General features: G+C 38.3%; 1 protein-coding gene across 10 annotated transcripts in view; it reads left to right on the forward strand.

Moving 5' to 3' along the window:
• ZNF385B (zinc finger protein 385B) overlaps positions 1-12548 on the forward strand; it is a 446640-nt gene that overhangs the window by 347029 nt on the left and 87063 nt on the right. For 7 of the 10 annotated variants that reach the window (XM_030917005.1, XM_030917002.1, XM_030917006.1 and 4 more), the window contains one exon: positions 12348-12458. In XM_030917005.1, coding sequence (XP_030772865.1) covers positions 12348-12458 — 111 coding nt within the window. Of the gene's footprint in view, positions 1-1866; positions 1906-12347; positions 12459-12548 lie in introns of all 10 variants that reach the window. The other 3 variants (XM_030917001.1, XM_010382901.1, XM_010382895.1) reach the window with 1 other exon arrangement.

Consider the following 12548-nt stretch of genomic DNA (forward strand, 5'->3'; position numbering starts at 1 on the left):
TCATTGTTTTGCTTAATGGCAACTTCTTTTCCCAGCCTCCAATTAAGTAAAGTCTGCACTACCTTTTTCACTTTTTAAATTATGACCTTTTTTTTGTGTTTTACTCATTTTCCTCTCCAGTCTGAGACAGCATCTAAAACATATTGGATCTCTAGAAATATTTGCTTGATGGCTGACTTTAATTTGTTTGTTTGTTTATTTGTTTGTTTGTTTTAGATGGCGTCTCGCTCTGTCGCCTAGACTGGAGTACAGTGGCGCGATCTCGGCTCACTGCAAGCTCCGCCTCCCGGGTTTACGCCATTTTCCTCGCTCAGCCTCCCGAGTAGCTGGGACTACAGGCAGCCGCCACCACGCCCAGCTAATTTTTTTTATTTTTAGTAGAGACCGGGTTTCACCTTGTTAGCCAGGATGGTCTCGATCTCCTGACCTCGTGATCCCCCCGCCTCAGCCTCCCAAAGTGCTGGGATTACAGGCGTGAGCCACGCGCCCGGCCGACTTTAAATTTTAAAAGTGAAGAACCTGGTTTCTATTTCTGTTTAATATAAGAGCTACCAGGGCCTACTATACTGGATAAGTAATAAATGCTTACCAAATGCTTTTTAGAACATTGGTTAAAATAGATCATTAAGTTTAAGGTAAGATTTTCCCATCTTTACAAATAGTATGGGCTAGGCAAGGTGGCTCACGTCTGTAATCCAGCACTTTGAAAGGCTAAGGCAGGAGGATCACATGAGGCCAGAAGTTCAAGACCAGCCTGGGCAACATAGTGAGACCCTGTCTCTACACTAAATAAAAAAAAAAAAAAAAAAAATTTACTGGGCACGGTGGCACATGCCTGTAGTTCTAGCTACTCGGGAGGCTGAAATGAGAGGATCATTTGATCCTATGAGTTTAAGGCTTCAGTCACGCCACTGCCCTCCAGACTGAGCAGCACAATGAGTCTCTGAGAATAAAATAAATAGTATAGATAAAAGAAAGTCCTGTACAATTCTCGAGTGGTCTTTTTGTTTTGTAATGGGGGTGATGCCCAGTTCCCATCCCAGTGTTACCTGATGGCTAGTTAAATCCTTTTAAGAGTTACCTGATGGCTAGTTAAATCCTTGTAAGACTCTTATAAGAATAGAACTCAAATGTCATGCCTCTTGAAAAGTATTGGGATAATTAAACAAGTTTACAATTCTATTTTCTCTGCCTAAAGTCCCATATAGCAAAATTTTCTAGAGTCTAAATATAATCTAGTATTATGTTAAGTTGCTCGAGCACACAGCCCCCATCTTAGATTCATCCTACCTTTAGTGAAGTGCTGCAGTGTGTTTATTTTCCCTGTGTCTAGGTTTCACTTGCAGCTGCATATTTGCATATGACTTTTTACACTGTGGAGATGTAAATTACTTTTTGGTTTACCCAGAGAAAGTCATGCTCTTTTAAAAAAACTCACACAGATTTGTAGTCCTTGTAATCTTGAATACACCAAAAAAAAAAAGCTTGTTCTTATTTTGATATTGAAAATATAATAGATGGTGTGATAATGCCAGCTTCATTAATTTATTTTATAAGTACTACAATGTAATTGTTAATTTGTCCATACATGGCCTCCAATTACCTCCTCAATTCCTGGTAACAGCCGCAACCTCATCTTTCATTTTTATTACCTAGCAGTTAATTGCACTAATAGGTCTTGCTTTTCATTTCTTCATGACTTTCATTAGAAAAAGTGGCAAGTGTTAACTTTTGCTGCATTTTAGTTAGTGTTTCAGGCTTTTTACTCAAAGAAAAGCAAGGAAAATGGATTTTGAAATTTTTCATGTAATTGTGCTTCCTAGACTCAAAATTCCAGATGACTGCTTCTAACTTTTACTTTTTTAGAAAAGAAGAGGCTTATTTGGGACCAGTAAATTTTGCCAGGTAAGGAATATTGGTAGCTAGATGTATGTGGTAGGGTATTTTTTTTTCTTTAAAAAAGCTTCTTTAGTATTATTTCCTAATGAATTATAATTTTCTAAATCCATACACACCTTTTTTTGCACAATGTGAACTCACATGAGCTAATTTGACTACTTAATACGACATTTGTTAATGTAAAAGATATAAACATTTAAGAAATATTTTTGAAAGTACTTGTTCATTTTTAACAATCAAATGTCTGTGAGATGCCAAATGAATCTTTAAAAGTGAGAATTTGTTATGTAATTGTAATACCTCCAATAATTTTTGAGTAGTCTACACATGAAATCATTATGATACAGAAACATAGTTTTGACTATACTAAAATGAGTTACTTGCATTTATCACATTTTAAATTTATGATAATATTTTTATTAATCCTAAACTTTTTTTTCATCCTGAAACTTGGTGATAGAAGAGAAGAATTATCATTGATTTAGTTACATGCATCTCATTATAACTACAGAGAACTGGCATTGCACTAACAGAGGAAAAAATTTAAGTTAACATAAACTAATATCATCGTTATTTGATCTAGCTTTTAGAGCATTGTACTAATGCTAAGAATAAAACTTGAGAATTTTACCACTTTATACTTTTTTAAAAAGTATCTGAAAGCCTTCTTCATTACTGTTGCATTTGGATCCCATTGAAATGACTTGAGTGTTTGTAGTTATTGCATCACAGGGCAAATACTCAAAACATTAGTTTGACAGTGTCTGTTTCAAAATCAGATAAAGTGACAAGTGGGACATTCTTTTTTATTCCAGTTAAAGTCTCTATTCAACTAAATCATGTCCCCCAAAATGGCATTTAAATATGAAAATATAACTATAGAATTTTATGATAAACAGCAGAAGAAAAGAGATTTAGACTAGAAGAAAAAGTGAATCGGGGGGCGGAGCAAGATGGCCGAATAGGAACAGCTCCAGTCTCCAACTCCCAGCACGAGCGACACAGAAGACCGGTGATTTCTGCATTTTCAACTGAGGTACTGGGGTCATCTCACTGGGGAGTGCCAGACAATCGGTGCTGGTCAGCTGCTGCAGCCCGACCAGCGAGAGCTGAAGCAGGGCGAGGCATTGCCTCACCTGGGAAGCGCAAGGGGGAAGGGAATCCCTTTTCCTAGCCAGGGGAACTGAGACACACAACACCTGGAAAATCGGGTAATTCCGACCGCAATACTGCGCTTTAAGCAAACGGGCACACCAGGAGATTATACTCACACCTGGCCGGGAGGGTCCCACGGCCACGGAGCCTCCCTCATTGCTAGCACAGCAGTCTGAGATCTAACCACAAGACAGCAGCGAGGCTGGGGGAGGGGCGCCCGCCATTGCTGAGGCTTAAGTAGGTAAACAAAGCGCTGGGAAGCTCGAACTGGGTGGAGCTCACAGCAGCTCAAGGAAATCTGCCTGTCTCTGTAGACTCCACCTCTGGGGAAAGGACACAGCTAAACAACAGCAGGGGAAGCAGCAGAGGCCTGGGCAGACGCAAATGACTCTGTCTGACAGCTTTGAAGAGAGCAGTGGATCTCCCAACAGGAGGTTGAGATCTGAGAAGGGACAGACTGCCTGCTCAAGTGGGTCCCGGACCCCTGAGTAGCCTAACTGGGAGACATCCCCCACTACGGGCAGTCTGACACCCCACACCTCACAGGGTGGAGTACACCCCAGAGAGGAAGCTTCCAAAGTAAGAATCAGACAGGTACACTCGCTGTTCAGCAATATTCTATCTTCTGCAACCTCTGCTGCTGATACCCAGGCAAACAGGGTCTGGAGTGGACCTTAAGCAATCTCCAACAGACCTACAGCTGAGGGTCCTGACTATTAGAAGGAAAACTGTCAAACAGGAAGAACACCCATACCAAAACCCCATCAGTACGTCACCATCATCAAAGACCAGAGGCAGATAAAACCACAAAGATGGGGAAGAAGCAGGGAAGAAAAGCTGGAAATTCAAAAAATAAGAGCGCATCTCCCCCTGCAAAGGAGCGCAGCTCATCGCCAGCAACGGATCAAAGCTGGTCAGAGAATGACTTTGACGAGATGAGATAAGAAGGCTTCAGTCCATCAAACGTCTCAGAGCTAAAGGAGGAATTACGTACCCAGAGCAAAGAAACTAAAAATCTTGAAAAAAGAGTGGAAGAATTGATAGCTAGAATAATTAATGCAGAGAAGGTCATAAATGAAATGACAGAGATGAAAACCATGACACGAGAAATACGTGACAAATGCACAAGCTTCAGTAACCGACTCGATCAACTGGAAGAAAGAGTATCAGCGATTGAGGATCAAATGAATGAAATGAAGCGAGAAGAGAAACCAAAAGAAAAAAGAAGAAAAAGAAATGAACAAAGCCTGCAAGAAGTATGGGATTATGTAAAAAGACCAAATCTACGTCTGATTGGGGTGCCTGAAAGTGAGGGGGAAAATGGAACCAAGTTGGAAGACACTCTTCAGGATATCATCCAGGAGAACTTCCTCAACCTAGTAGGGCAGGCCAACATTCAAATTCAGGAAATACAGAGAACACCACAAAGATACTCCTCCAGAAGAGCAACTCCAAGACACATAATTGCCAGATTCACCAAAGTTGAAATGAAGGAAAAAATCTTAAGGGCAGTCAGAGAGAAAGGTCGGGTTACCCACAAAGGGAAGCCCATCAGACTAACAGCAGACCTCTCGGCAGAAACTCTACATGCCAGAAGAGAGTGTGGGCCAATATTCAACATTCTTAAAGAAAAGAATTTTAAACCCAGAATTTCATATCCAGCCAAACTAAGTTTCATAAGTGAAGGAGAAATAAAATCCTTTACAGATAAGCAAATGCTTAGAGATGTTGTCACCACCAGGCCTGCCTTACAAGAGACCCTGAAGGAAGCCCTAAACATGGAAAGGAACAACCGGTACCAGCCATTGCAAAACCATGCCAAAATGTAAAGACCATCGAGGCTAGGAAGCAACTGCATCAACTAACGAGCAAAATAACCAGTTAATATCACAATGGCAGGATCAAGGTCACACATAACAATATTAACCTTGAATGTTAATGGACTAAATGCTCCAATTAAAAGACACAGACTGGCACTGGATAAAGAGTCAAGACCCATCAGTCTGCTGTATTCAGGAGACCCATCTCACATGCAGAGACATACATAGGCTCAAAATAAAGGGATGGAGGAAGATCTACCAAGCAAATGGAGAACAAAAAAAAGCAGGGGTTGCAATCCTAGTCTCTGATAAAATAGACTTTAAACCATCAAAGATCAAAAGAGACAAAGAAGGCCATTACATAATGGTAAAGGGATCAATTCAACAGGAAGAGCTAACTATCCTAAATATATATGCACCCAACACAGGAGCACCCAGATTCATAAAGCAAGTCCTTAGAGACTTACAAAAAGACTTAGACTCCCATACAATAATAATGGGAGACTTCAACACTCCACTGTCAACATTTGACAGATCAACGAGACAGAAAGTTAACAAGGATATCCAGGAATTAAACTCATCTCTGCACCAAGCGGACCTAATAGACATCTATAGAACTCTCCACCCCAAATCAACAGAATATACATTCTTCTCAGCACCACATCGCACTTATTTCAAAATTGACCACATAATTGGAAGTAAAGCACTCCTTAGCAAATGTAAAAAAACAGAAATTATAACAAACTGTCTCTCAGACCACAGTGCAATCAAACTAGAACTCAGGACTAAGAAACTCAATCAAAACCGCTCAACTACATGGAAACTGAACAACCTGCTCCTGAATGACTACTGGGTACATAACGAAATGAAGGCAGAAATAAAGATGTTCTTTGAAACCAATGAGAACAAAGATACAACATACCAGAATCTCTGGGACACATTTAAAGCAGTGTGTAGAGGGAAATTTATAGCACTAAATGCCCACAAGAGAAAGCAGGAAAGATCTAAAATTGACACTCTAACATCACAATTAAAAGAACTGGAGAAGCAAGAGCAAAGACATTCAAAAGCTAGCAGGAAGCAAGAAATAACTAAGATCAGAGCAGAACTGAAAGAGATAGAGACATAAAAAACCCTCCAAAAAAATCAATGAATCCAGGAGCTGGTTTTTTGAAAAAATCAACAAAATTGACAGACCACTAGCAAGACTAATAAAGAAGAAAAGAGAGAAGAATCGAATAGACAGCAATAAAAAATGATAAAGGGGATATCACCACCGACCCCACAGAAATACAAACAACCATCAGAGAATACTATAAACGCCTCTACACAAATCAACTAGAAAATCTAGAAGAAATGGATAATTTCCTGGACACTTACACTCTTCCAAGACTAAACCAGGAAGAAGTTGAATCCCTGAATAGACCAATAGCAGGATCTGAAATTGAAGCAATAATTAATAGCCTACCAACCAAAAAAAGTCCAGGACCAGATGGATTCACAGCTGAATTCTACCAGAGGTACAAGGAGGAGCTGGTACCATTCCTTCTGAAACTATTCCAATCAATTGAAAAAGAGGGAATCCTCCCTAACTCATTTTATGAGGCCAATATCATCCTGATACCAAAGCCTGGCAGAGATACAAAAAAAAAAGAAAATTTTAGACCAATATCCCTGATGAACATTGATGCAAAAATCCTCAATAAAATACTGGCAAACCGGATTCAGCAGCACATCAAAAAGCTTATCTACCATGATCAAGTGGGCTTCATCCCTGGGATGCAAGGGTGGTTCAACATTTGCAAATCAATAAACGTAATCCAGCATATAAACAGAACCAAAGACAAGAACCACATGATTATCTCAATAGATGCAGAAAAGGCTTTTGACAAAATTCAACAGCGCTTCATGCTAAAAACGCTCAATAAATTCGGTATTGATGGAACGTACATCAAAATAATAAGAGCTATTTATGACAAACCCACAGGCAATATCATACTGAATGGGAAAAAACTGGAAAAATTCCCTTTGAAAACTGGCACAAGACAGGGATGCCCTCTCTCACCACTCCTATTCAACATAGTGTTGGAAGTTCTGGCTAGGGCAATCAGGCAAGAGAAAGAAATCAAGGGTATCCAGTTCGGAAAAGAAGAAGTCAAATTGTCTCTGTTTGCAGATGACATGATTGTATATTTAGAAAACCCCATTGTCTCAGCCCAAAATCTCCTTAAGCTGATAAGCAACTTCAGCAAAGTTTCAGGATACAAAATTAATGTGCAAAAATCACAAGCATTCTTATACACCAGTAACAGACAAGCAGAGAGCCAAATCATGAATGAACTTCCATTCCCAATTGCTTCAAAGAGAATAAAATACCTAGGAATCCAACTTACAAGGGATGTAAAGGACCTCTTCAAGGAGAACTACAAACCACTGCTCAGTGAAATCAAAGAGGACACAAACAAATGGAAATTCTTCGTACCATGCTCATGCATACGAAGAATCAATATCGTGAAAATGGCCATACTGCCCAAGGTTATTTATAGATTCAATGCCATCCCCATCAAGCTACCAATGAGTTTCTTCACAGAATTGGAAAAAAACTGCTTTAAAGTTCATATGGAACCAAAAAAGAGCCCGCATTGCCAAGACAATCCTAAGTCAAAAGAACAAAGCTGGAGGCATCACGCTACCTGACTTCAAGCTATACTACAAGGCTACAGTAACCAAAACAGCATGGTACTGATACCAAAACAGAGCTATAGACCAATGGAACAGAACAGAGCCCTCAGAAATAATACCACACATCTACAGCCATCTGATCTTTGACAAACCTGAGAGAAACAAGAAATGGGGAAAGGATTCCCTATTTAATAAATGGTGCTGGGAAAATTGGCTAGCCATAAGTAGAAAGCTGAAACTGGATCCTTTCCTTACTCCTTATACGAAAATTAATTCAAGATGGATTAGAGACTTAAATGTTAGACCTAATACCATAAAAACCCTAGAAGAAAACCTAGGTAGTACCATTCAGGACATAGGCATGGGCAAGGACTTCATGTCTAAAACACCAAAAGCAACGGCAGCAAAAGCCAAAATTGACAAATGGGATCTAATTAAACTAAAGAGCTTCTGCACAGCAAAAGAAACGACCATCAGAGTGAACAGGCAACCTACAGAATGGGAGAAAATTTTTGCAATCTACTCATCTGACAAAGGGCTAATATCCAGAACTTACAAAGAACTCAAACAAATTTACAAGAAAAAAACAAATAACCCCATCAAAAAGTGGGCAATGGATATGAACAGACATTTCTCAAAAGAAGACATTCATACAGCCAACAGACACATGAAAAAATGCTCATCATCACTGGCCATCAGAGAAATGCAAATCAAAACCACAATGAGATACCATCTCACACCAGTTAGAATGGCAATCATTAAAAAGTCAGGAAACAACAGGTGCTGGAGAGGATGTGGAGAAATAGGAACACTCTTACACTGTTGGTGGGATTGTAAACTAGTTCAACCATTATGGAAAACAGTATGGCGATTCCTCAAGGATCTAGAACTAGATGTACCATATGACCCAGCCATCCCACTACTGGGTATATACCCAAAGGGTTATAAATCATGCTGCTATAAAGACACATGCACACGTATGTTTATTGCGGCACTATTCACAATAGCAAAGACAGAATCAACCCAAATGTCCATCTGTGACAGAGTGGATTAAGAAAATGTGGCACATATACACCATGGAATGCTATGCAGCCATAAAAAAGGATGAGTTTGCATCCTTTGTAGGGACATGGATGCAGCTGGAAACCATCATTCTTAGCAAACTATCACAAGAACAGAAAACCAAACACCGCATGTTCTCACTCATAGGTGGGAACTGAACAATGACATCACTTGGACTCGGGAAGGGGAACATCACACATCAGGGCATATCATGGGGAGGGGGGAGGGGGGAGGGATTGCATTGGGAGTTATACCTGATATAAATGACTAATTGATGGGTGCTGATGAGTTGATGGGTGCAGCACACCAACATGGCACAAGTATACATATGTAACAAACCTGCATGTTATGCACATGTACCCTAGAACTTAAAGTATAATAAAAAAATAAATTTAAAAAAAAAGTGAATCTTTTCCAGAAACCTTAAGGAAATACAGAATTAAGAGGAAAATGAAGAAAATCTATTCCAAGTGAGACAGATGGGGGGTACAATATTGATACAATTAGTGATAAGTTATCCAAAGGATGAAAAGGCAGAAAGAGTTAATGATAAGTAGCAAAGAAGGTGTAAAAGGGCTGTGCTTATTTAGCTGATTTTATGAGAAAACTTAGGATTACTTATATAAATTGGAGGAGCCAATTCTGGGGAGAGTTTCATGAAGGAACCTCCTTAGTCTGGTCTGCTTTTTAGAGAGCAGATGGATGGAAACTTGCCTACCTTTCTATTTGGAGTGCTCAGCCACAACTCACCTGTCAGGATGGAGAGCTCTCAGCCTTGGGGACACAAAGGCATATTGTCAGGCCAATGTGGTACAAATGTGAGATTTCAGCAGAATAAAACTATTAGGGGCCAGGCACAGTGGCTCATGCCTACAATCCCAGCACTTTAGGAGGCCAAGGCAGGCCAATTGCCTGAGGTCAGGAGTTCGAGACCAGCCTGGCCAACATGGTGAATCCCCGTCTCTACTAAAAATACAAAAAAAAAAAAAAAAAAAAAAAAGAGAGAGAGAGAAAAGAAAATAAAAAAAAAAAACTAGCCAGGTGCAGTGGTGGGTGCCTATAATCCCAGTTACTCAGGAGGCTGAGGCAGGAGAATTGCTTGAACCCAGGAAGCAGAGGTTGTAGTGAACTGATATCGCACCACTGCACTCCAGCCTGTGCCACAGAGCAAGACTCTGCCTCAAAACAAAAACAAAAATGAAAAATTATGTAGGCAGCTAACAATTTTTAAAACTTAATGGGAATATTTATATTCAAAGATCTCGCTGGAGCTGTCAATAGATATAATAGTCTACTAAAATAGTCTACTAAGAACTTGAAACTAGATATTTGTACATGTACCTTTTGTCTTTCTATGTTTGGGCATGAAAACAGCTAGGATATGTGGATTCACTTTGAGGAAAGTTTTAATTTTGATGTTAATTTCAATATATTTTTTGAAAAGAGTAATAGGAAAGTGTACATTAATTCTATGATTTGTTTTTTTAAATGTACTTTAATTTGATTTAAAGAAAAATATTAGTGTGTGGATGTGGCAAAAAATAATGAAAATAGCATGCAAAAAACTGGCATTTGGGAAATAGTCGTATAGTTTAATCCTATGTAGTTCACATATCACCAGATGGGAAGTATTTTTCAGAGCCTGAGATCAGAAACTATCTCAATAAAATGCTCTTGTTTTTTAACTTTGCAAAACAGTGGGCTTTTTTCATCCTGCCAAGATAAATTAGCCTGTTTTATTTTTAAGCCTGCCTAAACTGATTCGCCATGTCTGGTAACTGTCAGAAAGTATAGTTTCATATTTTGCAAATAGATAGATTAGATATAAGTATTTGTGTTTTTGAATAAAGTAAGAAAGTGAACTAGGAATTTATTTTCTGACTTTTTGAGATTTTCTATCACATAGTTTTTAAAATTACCATTCTCATTGAATAAAATTTAATGCAGTCAATTATGACCTTCAACAGTATGAATCCCTAGATTTTCCAGTAATGATATGTTAGATTTAGTAGTTAAACATAATACTATTAAGAAAGTTTTTTCTTTTTTACTTATTAAATTATCATACATAAAATTGACTTTTTGAGAGGGAAAGTTCTGTGAATTTAACATATGTACAGATTTGTGTAACCATCACATTATAATTAGGCTATCTCTCCAGAAAACTTCCCCCTTAGCTTTTTTTTTTTTTTTTTTAAGATGGAGACAAGGTCTTGCTGTGTTGCCCAGGCTGGTCTCAAACTTCTGGGCTCAAGTGATCCTCCTGCCTCCACCTCCCAAAGTGCTTGGATTATAGGCATAAGCCCCTGCACTTGGCACCCTCTTAAAATTTGTAAGTGTCCCAAACCACCATAACTGTTCTTTATAATGGGAATACATTGTCCTGTCATCTCTCTTGAAATTGCAGCCAAAAAATAGGTTAATTTATTATGCAATAACTCTTCAATCCACTTGCCTTTCTAATGTATTTAGCTTCTTCTAATTGCTAATTTTGCATTTTGTCGATTTATGATCATGATCAGAGATAGTACTCATTTCTCTTCTCTGTCAAATATTATCAACTAATCCAATCTAATCTCTAACGTCAGGAGATTTCCTAGACAATGGTGTCAGTGGCTCTGTCCTCATTCATATTACATCTGTTATGTAATGTTTTGCTCGTCATCTGCATTGTTTTTTGAACTGCCAGTTGTTTGATGTAAATGCTGGAGATTATTACCTGGAGTACACAAGAGAATCACGGCTGTGTCTCTTTTCATAGGCTCTGCATATCTAGGTGTTTCTTTTCCTGAGTGTTTTGATGACTTTGTGCCATACTTTTTCTATTTGAGTACTTGTATCACTGTATATTTCTCTGAATATGTATGATACATGCAAGCCAAAAGGGGAAAATCACAAGCTATAAATCAAAACTTTACTTGATTAATATTTAAACAAGGGTTGCATGTCAGCCAATCTGTTTTAGACATTTAAGTGTACAGTTGTGACATGCATTTTCAGTAGAATGAATTTCAGTCTATAGCACATGAAAGTTAACAAATTATTTTAAAATATGTATATTCAGTCAAAACTTTCTGTGCTCTGATAAGAGCCTGTCATTTATGACTTTACCACAAATCAAAAATTAAGAAGCATAAACATATTTGTAATAATTGTTATTTGGGCCATCCTAAGTATTATTACCTCATACAGGGAAAACATTAACATTTTTAGCTGAGCATAGTGTGGCACACGCCTGTAGTCCCAGCTACTCGGGCAGCTGAAGCAGGAGGATCACAGGAGCCCAGGAGGTTGAGGGTGCAGTGAACTGTGATCACACCACTGAATTCCAGCTTGAGCAACAGAGCAAGACCCTGTCTCAAGAAAAAAAAAAAAAAAAAAAAGTTAATTTTAACCCTGACCTTTGGATCTTAAGTTTTCTTGTTTTATGATTCTTCTAAGGTTTTTCAAGGCTCCTTCTATACAGAGAAGGTTTCTTGGAATATGGGTGATTCTCTTGTGGTCTTTTTTGAGTTATGTTTTCAAAGCCATTTTTTGTTTTCATTTTTGTCATTTGTTTTCGTTTTTAATTTTTGGAGACAAATATATTACTATTGAATGAGATTCCTTATTATCTTTGTTTAGGAACTAAAAGTTTAAACTATGGAATATTTCAACTACTGTTATTTGCTCACACTATTGTCTTCTCTTAGAAGTTACAAATAGACTATTTTCTCATTTGTTCTTCAGATGGATCCTGTGCAAAAAGCAGTTATTAACCATACATTTGGAGTATCCATTCCCCCAAAGAAGAAACAAGTTATTTCTTGTAATGTCTGTCAACTTCGCTTTAACTCGGATGTGAGTATCACCTTTTCATTATTCTCTGTAGTTTGTCAGAGCTAAAAGTCTGATTGATCTAAATATGTACATTTCTTCATATTTACATAC

Source organism: Rhinopithecus roxellana, chromosome 14 (assembly GCF_007565055.1).
Source record: "Rhinopithecus roxellana isolate Shanxi Qingling chromosome 14, ASM756505v1, whole genome shotgun sequence".
NCBI classification, from domain to species: Eukaryota; Metazoa; Chordata; class Mammalia; order Primates; family Cercopithecidae; genus Rhinopithecus; species Rhinopithecus roxellana.